This window comes from Chiloscyllium plagiosum, chromosome 16 (genome assembly GCF_004010195.1).
Source record: "Chiloscyllium plagiosum isolate BGI_BamShark_2017 chromosome 16, ASM401019v2, whole genome shotgun sequence".
Classification (NCBI taxonomy): Eukaryota; Metazoa; Chordata; class Chondrichthyes; order Orectolobiformes; family Hemiscylliidae; genus Chiloscyllium; species Chiloscyllium plagiosum.
In genome coordinates this window covers 31,695,176-31,710,262 of record NC_057725.1, presented here as the reverse complement: position 1 = coordinate 31,710,262, position 15,087 = coordinate 31,695,176, and the positions used below count along the sequence as shown (strand labels likewise).

At 43.1% G+C, this 15,087-nt stretch overlaps 1 protein-coding gene across 3 annotated transcripts in view; it reads right to left on the bottom strand.

The window, feature by feature from the left end:
- The window catches only part of si:ch211-210p4.6 (malignant fibrous histiocytoma-amplified sequence 1), a 35,265-nt gene extending 23,264 nt beyond the window's left edge, over positions 1–12,001 (bottom strand). For all 3 annotated transcript variants that reach the window (XM_043705698.1, XM_043705699.1, XM_043705700.1), the window contains exons 1-4: positions 11,896–12,001; positions 7,685–8,570; positions 3,562–3,856; positions 2,714–2,900 (exon numbers count right to left, since the gene is read on the bottom strand). In XM_043705698.1, coding sequence (XP_043561633.1) covers positions 2,714–2,900; positions 3,562–3,856; positions 7,685–8,570; positions 11,896–11,911 — 1,384 coding nt within the window. In that variant the 5' untranslated portion in view covers positions 11,912–12,001. The remainder of the gene's footprint in view (positions 1–2,713; positions 2,901–3,561; positions 3,857–7,684; positions 8,571–11,895) is intronic.
- Between the last annotated feature and the right edge of the window lie 3,086 nt (positions 12,002–15,087).

Below are 15,087 nucleotides of genomic sequence, written 5' to 3'. Positions count from 1 at the left end.
ATCGCTTGAGGAAAACCACTTGGCTTGGAAATATTTTGGTGGCAATTTGCCCATGTCTGTTTGGAGGTAAATGAAAAAAATATGGTTTCTGATGAAGAAAGGAGATAGATCAGAACAGTTTTATAAGAACAACTGATTTCCAAAGAGAACTTTGACGACATGAGTTGGCGAGAGAAAAAGCTTAAGGTAAAGTAGAAAGGACAAGGTGATAGTTCAAAGAATGATTCTGATTCCAATGAAGGACTTGGTTTAACTTAAGACTCTCTGCTCAGTGACAACATTTCCTGAACATGGAGTCAAAAGTCATTTTACCTCATTTGAGAACGTAGATGGATTGATGAAGTGAAAGAGATTTGTTTCAGAGTTTGACAAGTACAGATATAGCAGTGTACCATGTGACCATATCACCATAAGATATAGGAGCAGAATTAGGCCATTTGGCCTGTCGAGTCTGCTCTGCCATGGCTGATGTTTCTCAACCCCATTCTCCTGCCTTCTCTTCCTAAACCTTGATCCCCATTAGTGATCAAGAGCCTATTTACCTCTGTCTTAAATACACTTAATGACTTGCTCTCCAGAGCCTTGTGTGACAATGAGGTCTACAGATTCACCACCCTCTGGCTGAAGAAATTCCTCCTCATCTCAGTTCTAAAGGGTTGCCCCTTCACTCAGAGGCTGTGCCCTTGGGTCTTAGCCTCTACTACGAGTGAAAACATCTTTTCCCTATCCACCCTATCCAGACAAGAACAGGTATAGGTATTAAAATGGTAGCAGCAGAGATCCTGTTTCCTTGGAATGTACTACGAAGGGAGAGATAGTTCTAGATAGCTGCAAAAAGTCTTTATTTAATATTGACAGAGAGAATCAGATCTCTAGAAGTTCTAAGTATTTTGTCTCAAAAGGAGGGTGACTCCTTGTGTTTCGAATCAAAGAGGTAAACCAATAAAGACATTGACACACTGGTGCAAGTCAGTCACTGTTGCTGGCTGACAATACTATTTGTCTTACAGATGGGTTAATGAATGAGAAAATATTGACTGGATGTGTACATGGACGTTACAAACCAGTCTCAGATACAGAGTGAGATTAAAGAGTGAATTGGTAAATGGAGACATTATAGTGGAAATAATGGAATAAATGCCGATAGAGGAATTGATTTTATTTTGTAAACTGACCTGGCAGGTTCAAGAATATTAACCTCACCAAGAGTGGTGATGACTGGTAGAGGTAAACTGAAAGGTTGCAGAAGGAATACCCTGTACTGTTCCTTGATTGTGTTGCAACCTAATTTCAGTGCATAGCATTAGACAGAAAGAAAAGGAGTCTATGAAACAGGAGGATGTTTGATTTATAAATTCAGTTATCAAATACAGTTTTCAAAAAATTTATCTCAAAAAGATGAATGTAAAGAGAATTAGGCTGATATGTTTAACTCTTCTTTAATAGAAATGCCATCAACAGATTCAGAATTTAAAGAGTTAAGTGAAACAGTCTATTCAGAAATTGATTCAGAAACAATACCTGAATACTATTATTTGGAAGACAAAAAATTATTGGGGAAATGGCGATCAATTCAAATACCAGCCAATGAGGAATGGAAAGTGGTCCATGGGTGGTAATTCCATCTAAATATCACAATGAAATGTTACTATGGTAAGAGCCTTAGATGAGGAAAACACAGGCTAAAATATAGGATGTTTTGTATTGGCCAGGGTTACAGAACATGTGGTTAAATTTGGCAGACATGCCACACATGTCAAGTAGTAAAACCTGTGCCTTTACTTCCAATACCAGCTTTTGAAGAACTACTTATCTGGGTCTTTGTAATACTTTATCAATGCAAAATCATCATTTTAGAACAAAACATGCACCAGCACCATTCCAGTGAACAACTCATAAAGTGATTGAAGGCTATGTAATTGCCTAGTTTTTAGCAAAACCTAGAAAACTTCTATACATCACTGTCTGGTAGCAGTTTGTTAATGTCCTTTTGTGTGAATAATCACGGAAAAAGTTATCAAATTCCCAAAAGTGGTGATGAAAAGAAACAATTGAGCAAACCGATATATGTGCTAGAGAAGGGTTTTAGTATTTGTGGATACTGTAAATCGATGATGTTGGGATATGGGATTGTCATTTTCCTGTGTGTTTTGAAACCTCCCAACATACAAGTAGTTTAGTTTATTCAATTTGTATTGCATAATAAACTTCTGTTTGAGTGCTTGTGTTTCAGTTAAATAAAAATAGACAAAATATGATCTATAAAGCCAATGTAAATAAATGTGTGCGGAACTGTACTCCAGTGAGAATCAGTACTTTTGGGAGTGCGAAAAGGGGAGGAGTGATGGAAGAATGAGGAAAGAGCAGCAACTGGTTAGTGCTGGGACCTATTCAGAACTGAGCTGAAGAGATTTTTTTCTTCAAAGATGGCACATCTTTGGAATGCTCCACCTCAGACAGCAGTTGATTGAGTGTATTCAAGAACAGAGTTCAATTAGTTTTTGGTACTAAGAGAATTTAGGGATATGGATTATTTCAGACATTGTAGCTGAGATAGAAGAGCCGTGATCACAATAATGAGGAGGTTTGCCAGGACAATATGGCACGTTTGAAGGACTGAATGGCTTTCTGCACCTGTTTCTTATTTTCTTATGAATGACTATTGCCAGCATTGAGACTAGATTCAGCGCGGAGTAAAATGAATAATCCTTACCATGAAATGGAACTTTTTCTGTTTCAATCAGTTCAGTAATAACTTTTTCCACTTTCTTGTAAGTGACTGGAAGAGTCCGGATTGCATTTGGGAAAATATCTTTATTCCGAACTGATTCTAGAATCTGCATCCAAGCGTTGATGATTGTATCATACTGAGTGCAGTCAACGGGAATGAGGTCCAAAACCTGCAAGACAAGGATCACCAATTCTAGTTCAACCCTGTTCAAATTCTCAACTGCCCAAGAAGAAATGATGGAAGAAGGAATGGAAGGGAATTAAGGGGACAAAGGATGGATGAAAGCAGGGAGGATGGGAATAGAAGGAAGGGAATGAAAGAGGAAAGTGTGGAGAAAGGAATACAAAGATGGAGGGAAAGTCGAAGAGAGATGGAGTGGAGAGAATGAAGAAGTGAAGAAAGGAAGGGAATGAGGGATTAACATTTCCTAATCTACTCAGGTTCAAACAGGATGTGGCATATCTTTGTAAATTGACTGAGGCTGTTGTGGGACCTGAGACTATTATAAAATAAAGTGGACCGAGTAATGTTTGAATAACATCATCTCTCTCTGTCTCCTCCTGTTCCTCCCCAAGAGCAGGCAGTGCCAGAAATAGTAATTGCCACTACTTGCTCCATGCCATTGTCTGCCCATTACTGAAGCACCACAATCTAGTGGCCTCAGCGCCAAAGGTCCCAGTCTAGTGTTACCGTGGATTTGGTTCGGTCCTGTTTAACTTGATGTGCACAGGTGAAACAAAAAGTTTTCCAAACAATGCAGTGACCCTTTAAATGGTCAGCCTTCCCAACAGGAACCTTATTCTACGTTATAGAAACATCATTATCTTCACCTTTAAATTGTACTTGACTAAATCATCCAGTATATTCACTTGATCTCTGTATAATTCACACTGTGATTTCTTATTTAGTGTTGCCAGGCGCTGATTCAAATTCTCGTATCTTTCAATCAGTATCTCTTTGATCTTCTCTTCAATGTCCTTCTTCTTCATCTGGACCTCATCCTTCTCGCACAGATCCATGTGACTCCCAATAGGAAGTACAATGGAATCTGGGACTCTCATCAAAATATTATTGATCCAGAAACCAACCAGCTCCTTGAAGGAATCCTTGTCATCCATCTTATACCTGGAGGAAGATAACTAGCGTCACTTAAAGACAAAATAAGAGCCAAGTGCGCAACTCAGGAAGCTTGTTTATCTCATCAACGTTAGCACAGAAGGTGCCCTGTGATATTAATCTTGATAGGGGTTTAGTCCTCACAAGATAAATAAGAAAACCTCCAGAATAGTCATTCAACCTCACAGCTCCATTTTTCAGCCCATTTACAATCAACATTAATATCCATGTCATTGCCCAAACCTTGGCATTTGAGGTGCTGGGGATTGTTTGGTCTTCCAAGTCTGTAATGACCCTTTAATCTCCAATACCAATCCAAGCCTGAGATTTATCCAGGCTCTTGCAGAAAGGTCAAGTCAGTGTGTCTTCACTGATTGTAAATCAGCTGAAAATGAACATGTTTGGGTCAATCCTTTTCTGTCATCAAAGTACCTGTGGGCAGAGCGGAGTTTGCTTTTTGGATGAGAGATTATACTGAATATACAGGAGTCACAGTTTGTTTAAAATCTCAATGAAATTATTTCCTAACAATGCAATAATGACAACTACATTGGGATACTGGGATAGGGGACATTGAGACATGGACACACTAGGACGGGGTCACAGGGATAGGGGGACATTGGGACAGGGGCACACTGGGACAGGGTAACAGGGACAGGGGTTATTGGGACAGGGGCACACTGGGACAGGGTAACAGGGACAGGAGCCATTGGGACAGGGGCACACTGGGACAGGGTAACAGGGACAGGGGTCATTGGGACTGGGGCATACTAGGACAGGGTAACAGGGACAGGAGCCATTGGGAATGGGACACACTAGGACAGGGTAACAGGGACAAGGGCCATTGGGACTGGGGCACACTAGGACAGGGTAACAGGGAGAGGGGCCATTGGAACAGGGGCATACTGGGACAGGGGACAGAGGTGTAATGTTACAAGTTTAAATGGGAATATCTCTCTGAAAACCAATGTAATATTAAAGGGTTAAACTGCAGAGAGTGAACATTCCGGATGTGGGTGGGGATGACATTCAGGCAAGGATGCGAATTACCCACATCCCAATTATATAGTCATTTTCTACTACTCCCCCTACTATTATCAAATTAAACTATCATTCAAGCTCTTCCATTCAGAACTGTTTTCCAACCATCCTCTGAAGCAAGCACATCACACTTGCATTGCCTTGGGAAATTGTTTCCATAACGATTGCCCAGGATTATGGCATTTACATTATCTCTGAGGATGATCTCATCTTACCATTGTAGCTGAGGTAACATGTGACTGTGAGGCAGCGACTGGGGGTTGTCTTGAGTGGCATGTCACTATGGGGGAGTGGCCAGAGTATCTGGGAGCATTACCAACTGACCTGTATCAAGGGGATGTATTTTCTTTGTTCGGGGCCTCACTTTGACTCAACTTTGCACGCCTGCAAAGAGGGTCAAAGTGGGTCACCGCTTTAACTGTTTGCAGAAGTCGGTGTGTGCAAATTGCATCTTGTGTGCAAAACCTCGGGAAAAGAACCCAACATATGGTGGCAGCAGGAGGATTCCAACATACACAGAGCTTCCAGGTGGACTGCATAAGCTATCATCTGAGTATTGGTTGCATGAGATGGATGGAACCACAAGGTAAGATTCATCTTGATCTCTCTCTCTAAACACTCAATCAACCCCTCATCTCCTGGGACTCGGTGGTGACAGAATCTTTGGAGGTAACTCGCACACTTGCACACCAATGAGCCACTTTGCGCAAAAAGGGTTAAATTGGGGTTAGAGTCCCCATGGTTAATTCGGAGTTAGAGTTCCCAGAGTTAAATCGGGGTTAGAATCCCCAGGGTTAAAAAGTGGGTTAGAGTCTCCAGGGTTAAAAGGGGGGTGAGAGTCCCAGTGAGAAGTAAAGTGAGAAAGGAGGTTAAAGTCCTCTACAGACACAAGGTTTGAAGCTGCAGAACAGAAGAAAAGTTAGAATTTGGTACTTCTTAAAATTGTTGCCTTTGTTCCCCACACGTTCCCTTAGAAGTACTCTTAGACAACATGGCGTCACTGGGAGAAGGAGGAGAAAGTGGAGCTGGTCCACTTGGGTCCCGACAGTAAAGTACATTAACTGCTGCAGAAGCTTTGTCTGGGTTTTTGTGCCGTGGACTCGACTCTGGGGGAATGGAGTGGCATGGACTGCAGTGCCATGCGGTCCGCTGGCAGGCTTTTCTGTTTTACTGGGTGTGATTTCATCAGGAGGGTACAGCTGGTCTTTCTTTTCTTCGCGGCCTTGTCTGATGGTGGGGTGGTGTTCTTCAGTCCAGTTTCCACCGAGGTGAGAACGTTTTAGTGATCTTTTTGCACACACCAACTTCTGCAAACAGTTAAGTGGTGACCCCGTTTGACCCTCTTCGCAGGTGTGTGAAGTCAAGTCAAAGTGAGGCCCCGAACAAAGAAATCCCCTTTAAAGAGGTCAGTTGGTAATACTCACAGATACTCTGACCACTCCTCCATAGTTACATGCCACTCAAGACAACTCCCAGTCACTCCCTCGCAGTCACATGTTACCCCACGTACAATGGTAGGATAAGATGATCTTCAGAGATAATGTAAATGCCTTAAGCCTGGGGAATCATTATGGAAACGATTTCCTGACTAAATGATTCCCCAAGACAATGCAGATGTGGCATACATAGCTTCAAGGGATGGCTAGAAAGCAATTCTGAATGGACAAGATTGAATGATAGTTTAATTTGATAATAGTAGGAGGAGGAGTAGCAAATGACTGTGTAATTGGAGTGGCGCTCACTTGCATTCCTGCATGAATGTTGTCCCCACCCATTTCCAGAATGTTCACTCAGAGCAGTTTAACTCTTTAATATTACATTAAGGTCCTGAGAGATACTCCCATTTAATCTTTTAACATTACACAGGGACAGGGGGACACAGGGACAGGGGGGAACAAGGCGATATTGGAACAGGAGACACAGGGACAGGGGCACACTGGAACAGAAGGACACTGGGACAAGGCATAGGGACAGTGGGACAAGGGACAGGGGGATATTGGGACAGGGACACACTGGGACATTGTAACATTGAAACATGGAAACCATATGATATTGTGATACTAAGATATTTTGACACTAGTATTTGGACCCTATCAAAAATATGAACAGCATAGAGTGAAAAACATTCAAATGGAATTTGTTCATCTTATTTTAGACACAGGGAGAAGGAAACAATGAAGAGAATGAAAGGAAGGCAATAAGAGATGGAGGGAAAGAATGAAAGTAAACTAATTAGAGTATTTTTTTAAATAGGAGAAAAGGATGAGAATGTAAGATGGAGTGAATAAGGCAATCCAGCAAAAGACAGGGAGAGGAATAAAACAGAAAGAAAGAAAGAGATGAAAGGGGAGATGAAGAAAGAGTAATGACAAGGGACCTCCAGATACTGATTCACATCAGGAGGTTTGGTTGATCTGCTTCCCCTTGCTCCAGTGATTCAGTTAACTGTAGTCCCACAAATGAAGCTGATGCATTGTGGATCTTTAATGCTTGCTGTCATGCACTGAGCTGTGTTCACTCAGTGAGACACTGGGCTGCTCAAAAATACTTTTTACAAAGGAAGCATTGTGATTAAATCAACACTCGAAGTTTCAGGCATCTCCCAATCTCAAGAATAAATGTGAAATACTGCCGGTTCTGGAAATCTGAAACAAACACCTGGAATAACAAATAGACTGAAGAGGAGTCACATGGGACTTCAGACATCAATGCTGTTTCTCTCTCTACCAAAGCTGCTATGTTTCTGCAGGATTTCCTGATTTGTTCCTGATCTCTCAATCCTAGCCATCTGCTCACCTGTGCAAGTCAATAACAAGCACAACCAGGGCTTGTGGTGTGATGAAGACATGGTGAGTCAGATAATACTCCAGCTGCCCAGCGAAATCCCAGCACAGGAAGGAGAAGTCTTCCATTTGAAACTCGCTGATCTCAATCCCAATTGTCCTGTCCTTCTCTGCAATTGTCACCAATTCCCGCTTAGTCAAACTTTTACACAGAGTTGACTTGCCCGCCATGGATGCACCCAGAAACATGGTCTTGACCCGCCTGTCGTTCAACGACTCGTTGTTTTGGAGTTGTTTGAAATAACTGCGGATATGCTGCAGGCCTCCAGCACAGACTTCATCAGGGGGCTCTCGAAGTGGGTTTGCACGGGCACTGAATCTCCTGAGAGAGCAGCCTTCAAACAGCACAGGAGGCAGTTCACACAACTTGTTATTTTCAATGTAAAATTCCTCCAGTTTTCCTAACTTGGCAAGTGCTTTGGGAAGTTTCTTGATAAGGTTGTGAGACAGGTTGAGGTACTGAAGCTCAGTGCAACAGGTAAGATCTCCCGGGAGGTCATTGAGCCGATTGTTGTTGAGTTTAAGCTGCTTCAGGAGTGGGAGGTAGGAGAAAATCTCTGCTGGGATCTGCGAGATTTTGTTCTGGTTTAAATGCAGCTTTTCAAGATACCGCAGTGAGCCAATCTCTGAGGGGAAATCCACCAGCTCATTCTTAGACAGGATGAGGGTCTTCAGATTCCTCAACTTCGAAATGTCTGTTATATTCTTCAGTCTGTTGCGGTCGAGATTGAGATGGTCGATCTGAGGGTTCTGCAAGATCTCCAAAGGTAAAACTTTCAGACGCTTCATGGATAGGTCTACATCTCGATCTTGGGTTTGCTCAGCTGCCTGGTTTTGCTCTGAAAGACAAACACACTTTCAAAAAATGCATTCAAAACTTGAGAATTAGAAAGTCTCAGTGATATATTTCTGAACAATTGCTGTACCCCAATTTATTTTAAATAGATATATAAAAGATTGATGAGTCATGCTACAAAAATAAGGGCTGTGTCCTCTTTCCTGGCTGGACAGAGTTTGGGTTTAACTGAATAAGTCTTTGTGCAGCATCCCAACCAGCTAACACATCACTGACAACCACCATCAGATAGAAATGTGTTAATCAGGGGAGTGTAAGTCCAGGAGCATGTGTGTAAGTCAGGGGAGTGTAAATCCTGGAGTGTGTGTGTGTGTTTGTGTGTATATCAGGGGAGTGTAAATTAAGAACGTATGCCTAAATGAGGGATGGGGTGGTTTAATTCAGCAGAGTATAAGTTTGGGGAGCTGAGTGTAAATCACGGATGTGTAAATCTGGGGAGGTGTGTGAATTCAGGACTGTAAATTCAAGAAAGCATAAATCAGAGAATGTATATACACCTGAAGAGTGTAACTCATGATTGGGGCAGTGTAAATCGGTAAGTGTAATCATTAGGCTCTAAATCAAGAAGTGCATAAATCAGGAAATGTAAATCCGGTGATGTAAATTATGTGGGTATACATTAGGGATGTAATTTATGTTATACATCAGGGAGTGTATGGTGTAAATCCAGAGGGTGTAAATTGCAGGGATTCAAATGTGTAACTTGTGAGGATATAGATCAGAGGCAAGGAAAATAAAATGTGCATGAAATCACTTCTTTTTTTCTAATATTCAATTTCCACCCAATGAGCAGTGGAAACTGCTGAAGATATGGGATGGTGTGCTAATGGTGACTGATGAATGGACCAGGGTATCATAGATGGAATGGTCCATTTAGAATGCTGATAGGGAAGGGCAGGGGAAGATATGTTTGATAATGACATCACACTACACTGGATGAAATAATAGAGGATGATCCATTAAACTGAAACCTGGTACATGGAAGACAAGGGAGCCTGAGAAAAAGATGAGAAAGGAAGGTGGGAAATGTGCTGGACATGGTCAAAGAGCCTCGGTGAGCATGCAGGCTGTTGGTGAGCTAAACATTAGGCTCAAAACAAAATGTGCTGGGAAAATTCAGCAGGTGTGCTGGCATCTGTGGAAAGAATTAACTTTTATTCAGAACAAAAGGGGGCTAGAAAAGGATACTTCTTATGTTGTTAACAGGGAGGGAGGAGGAGTGAGTGGAACAGATTGTGAGAGTGCTCAGAGTAAAAGGCAGAGTGTTAATGCTGTAAAGGAGGGATAGAGATGTAAAATAGATGTAGATATAAATAATATATGGGAAAAGGAGAAAATGGATCCACTCTCCTGGAACAAAGTAAAGAACAAGACATGGTCAGGAAGGCTAGGGAGATGTCAGACAAATAAAGGACAGAGTCATACTCTGAAGTTGTTGAATTCAATATTGTGTGCCTAAGTGGAATATTAATTGTTTTTCCTTCAGCTCATGTTAACTTCTTAACAGGCCCAAGATGGAAATATCACTATAGGAACAAGATAGTTTATTGAAATGTCAAGCAACTGGAAGGTTGCGCTGATTCCAATGGGCAGAGCGGAGGTGCTCAGTAAAGTGGTCACTCAGTCTGCATTGGGTTTTTTCAACATGAAAAAGGCTGCATTGTGAGCAGCAAATACAATAAGACAATAGACAGCAAATACAAGTCTGAAAGAAGCACAAATGATTCATTGCTTCACCTGGAAGGCAATGTGGGGCCTTAGACAGTAGGAGGTGAATGGTCAAGTGTTACATCTGCTGTAGTTGCATGGGAAGGTGCCACGGGGGATTGAGGAACTGTTAGGAGTAATGGAGAAGTGGACCAAGAAACCCCTGGAAAGAACTATCCCTGTGGAAGGCTGACAATGGAAAGGAAGGAAAGATGTGTTTGGTGGTGGCATTCTTAGATTCCCCTACAGTGTGGAAACAGGCCCTTCAGCCCAACAAGTCCATACTGACCCTCCAAAGAGCAAACCATCCAGACCCATTCCCCTAACTCTACAGGCAATTTAGCATGGCCAATTCACCTGACCTGCACATCTTTGGACTGTGGGAGGAAACCGGAGCACCCGGAGGAAACCCACACAGACACGGGGAGAATGTGCAAACTCCACACAGACAGACCGAGACGAGAATTGAACCCGGGTCTCTGGCGCTGTGAGGCAGCAGTGCTAACCACTGAGCCACCATGCCGAATATAGTGGAAATGGTGAAGGATGATCCTGATGAGACTGGTTGGTTAGAAAAGGAGGGAAGCGAGGGAAAGGGTGAACGTAGAAATATGGGAAATGGGTCGGACCCAGTTGAGAGCCCTGTCAACCACAATGGGAGAGAGTTGGGGGAAAAGGAGCACATGTTGGAGACACTCCTGTGGAAGACTGGCATAATTGGAAAGGATGCAATGGAGGCAGAAGAACTGACAGAATGGACTGGGAGAAAACGAGGTCTGCAGATGCTGGAGATCAGAGTCGAGAGTGTGGTGCTGGAAAAGCACAGCAGGTCAGGCAGCATCCCAGGGGCAGGAGAATCGACGTTTCTGGCAAAAGCCCTTCATCTGGAATGAGGCTGTGGTCCTTGCAAGAAGCAGGGTATGAGGAAGTGTAAAATTGAAAGCTGTGGGAGTCAGTGGGTTTGTAATGGATTTTGGTGGACAGCCTATCCTCAGAAATGGAAACAGTGAAGTCAAGGAGGGGAGTGAAGAATCAGAGATGAATCAGGTGAAAGTGAGAGAAGGATTGAAATTGGAAAATATGTTTTTTTTTTCCATTCTGAACGACCGCAGGATTTCACTGGGAGATTTCACTCGGTTACCAATATGATTGTTTTATGCAAATAAAACTGTTTGAAAGCAGGAATTCAAGGCCGATAAAGTGGCTCACTCTGTTCCCATATTCCACAGGGAGACAGACTGAAGTGAAAGACTGAGGGGCAGGACAGCTCACAGATAGGTCAGCATCAGGCAGAGGCGCTGGAGCTGGGAGAGAGGGACAGGGATAGATTGTGCCACCAACTGGACACATCTCTGAGGCAGAGTTTGAGAGTACGGATCGGGAGTGAGAACACCGAGCCGTTGGGCTGGGCTGCCACTCTGAGCGCTGCAATCAGCGAAGAGCCTTTTGGTACAGTTACTGTGGGTCCAGTCCCATCGCAGGGACTGAATCCGCGGGGAAAGAGTCCGGAGAGCACGGGCAATGTCTGATGCGGGGCCACGGCCAACCAAGCAGAAGGGAGAAAGGGGGGGGGGGGGAGAGGAGGACACTGGTTCACTCACCCGCTCTCCCGGCCATTCTGCTCCGAAAAAGGGAAACGAAACTGAAAGTGAGTGACGTGTTGGGCTGTCTCCGAGACTATCATGGAACGACAGATGGGGACTGTCTCCGAAGGGGCAAGTGTACCCCATCAAACACACACACACAGGTCTGCATCCACATTATCACAAAGGACAGGCCTGCTCCTGTCAGAAAGGGTCAATATTATCCCAGAGTAGGGGTTTTTACCCCCGGCAGTTCATTACCAATAATGCAGCTTTGTCCCGGGAAAGGCTACATTTATAGTTGGAGAGACAACTTGTTGATTTCCAGGGCCATAGTGAACAGAAATGGACCAGGCCAGGTCACATAAAACCAGAATGACCGGCTTCCTTTTCCTCATACCGTTGTCACTGTATTGGGCCAGTGAGAGGGAAGGAAGACGGCTCAGAGCTACAGCCAATTTCAAACTGGAGGAACCGTCTTTTCTAATCAACCCGACATCCGAAAAATGGACACGCTGTAATTCTGTGTGCAACATGACCCACACAATGGATTTGTCGCTGACATGGCGAGAAATCCCTACACATTAGGGTACTTTTTACAGACTCAGCACTGTCCTGCTAGGAAATAGTTAAAAAATCACACAACACCAGGTTATAGTCCAACAGTTAAAAATCACACAACACCAGGTTATAGTCCAACAGGTTTAATTGGAAGCACACTAGCTTTCGGAGCATCGCTCCTTCATCGGGAGAGTCGCTCCGAAAGCTAGTGTGCTTCCAATTAAACCTGTTGGATTATAACCTGGTGTTGTGTGATTTTTAACTTTGTCCACCCCAGTCCAACACTGGCTCTTCTACATCATGACTGCCAGGAAATGCCCATTATCCTGATGCAGTGGAAAGGAAAGCTCTTCAGCCATTTTGCTTGGCCTGTATAAGTTGTCCATGCCTTGTCAGTTGGTGTGGACATGCTGGTCTGGACTGGGGTGGACAATGTTAAAATCACACACCAGGTTATAGTCCAACAGGTTTATTTGGAAGTACAAGCTTTCAGAACGCTGCTCCTTCATCAAGTAGCTAGTGGGGCCGGATTATAGGGCAGTAAAAGATTACAGTATAATACAACTGATGCAATGTATTGAACAAACCTGTATAGCTGTTAAGTCTTCAATCACTTAGAATGGGGTTGCAGGTTTTGATTCATTAATGTGTAAATCACAGAACTTCTTTAAAGTCACATTTCCAAGATGACTTAAGGTTTTATAAAAAGTGAATTCTCAGCTCAGACAATGTATCAAAGGTTTGAGGTTAGAGTTGTTGTGGAGAAAATGTAGAGAACCACCAGGAGACACAGAGAGTTCTTCAAGAAGTAGGTCTTTTATTTGCAAACAAAAAACCGTGAAACTGAGAAAGCAGATTCTCGAATGCCCACAAACCTCAGGGTCTATGGATTTTTATATTTTTTTATCATGTTTCTGTTAGCTTATCAGCATGTCCAAAGATATTAATCAAAGTACCTCACTCTAGCTACACAATAAAGCAGTGATGTTAGTTCCCATATCTCTTTAGTTGTACATTCTACTTAATGTTATTCTAATGTCATGGTTAGATATTTATTGCTAACTCTGCTACAATGGTCTTTCATTCCAGACCCTGCTTAATATTTTCCTAATGTCATGATTAGATATTTATTATCACTTCTGCTACAGTGAAAAACCTATCATGATAGATATTTAGCTATTCCATCTATTAGAATAGTCTCCTGTCTAACTATAATTAGATATTTTAATGTCATGTCGCAAATATTTATGGTCCCAATCCTGTCATAACACTTAAGTAATAAAACAAGTTTCTCTCTCGTGTTATCTCATCTCGCCATAGTGACCTCTCAGCCTTATACTTACTTTGCTAATTGGTGTAAGAAAATTCAACTATGGTTATCCCATCCTGCCTTCCACAGACCACAGATTGCCAGTGGTCTTCATGTTTTAAATCTTCCCATGATTTCATGTTCTTTATTTTCCATATTCCCCCCTTTGAGACCTACTGGTCTCACCCAGAGAAAGAAGACAATATATTCAGCCACTCTTATGCCCAATACAAACAATATAGGTCCCAACAAGGGCTAAATAATTTTTGGAATCTGGGACTTAAAGGGTTCTTCCTCCATTCCAGGGTCCCTTGGACCAAAAACCTGTCCTCCAATAACCAGAACAGGAAAAAGGACACAAGATCCCTCACAATCTAGGACCCGCGCGTTCTTCAGAAGTATCATTAATGTGGCTGTGGTTCTGTTCGCCGAGCTGGAAGTTTTTGTTGCAAACGTTTCGTCCCCTGGCTAGGCGACATCATCAGTGCTTGGGAGCCTCCTGCGAAGCGCTTCTTTGATGTTTCCTCCGGTGTTTATAGTGGTTTGTCCCTGCCGCTTCCGGTTGTCAGTTTCAGCTGTCCGCTGTAGTGGTTGGTATATTGGGTCCAGGTCGATGTGGGTTGGGATGGGTGCGGAGTGTTGCTGCTTGGAGGGTCGGTGTGGACTTGCTTAGATTCTGTTCGAGAATCTAAACTTGTAATCTAAATCTAAATAACAGGTCAAGTGGCTGATTGGTGAATATCAGGAGGCATGGCATTCATCCACAAACTCCATCAACAAACACACCGACCTGGACCCAATATACCAACCACTACAGCGGACAGCTGAAACTGACAACCGGAAGCAGCAGGGACAGACCACTATAAACACCGGAGGAAACATCAAAGAAGCGCTTCACAGGAGGCTCCCAAGCACTGATGATGTCGCCTAGCCAGGGGACGAAACGTTTGCAACAAAAACTTCCAGCTCGGCGAACAGAACCACAGCAACGAGCACCCGAGCTACAAATCTTCGCACAAACTTTATATCATTAATGTCCCCACGTGGACTTATTGCTTGCACCGTGGCGGTTGTTAGGTCATAATAGTAGAGCGGTGGGGTTCCATCAGAGGTGTAAGTGCTTCCTGGGGTAGCTGAAATGACCACAAGTTGCCGGGTAGTGACGCGAACTAAAAAGGACTTAATAAAAGGTAAAGCACAACAAAAGACAAAGGCGACAAGAAGCAAAACCACACCTACAATAAGACCATGCTCCCCAAGACCCTAATATATTATTCAGCCAATCAAAAACCTGATGACCAAACCCCACATTGTCTTTTAGCTCCCATTTTAGATTCTTT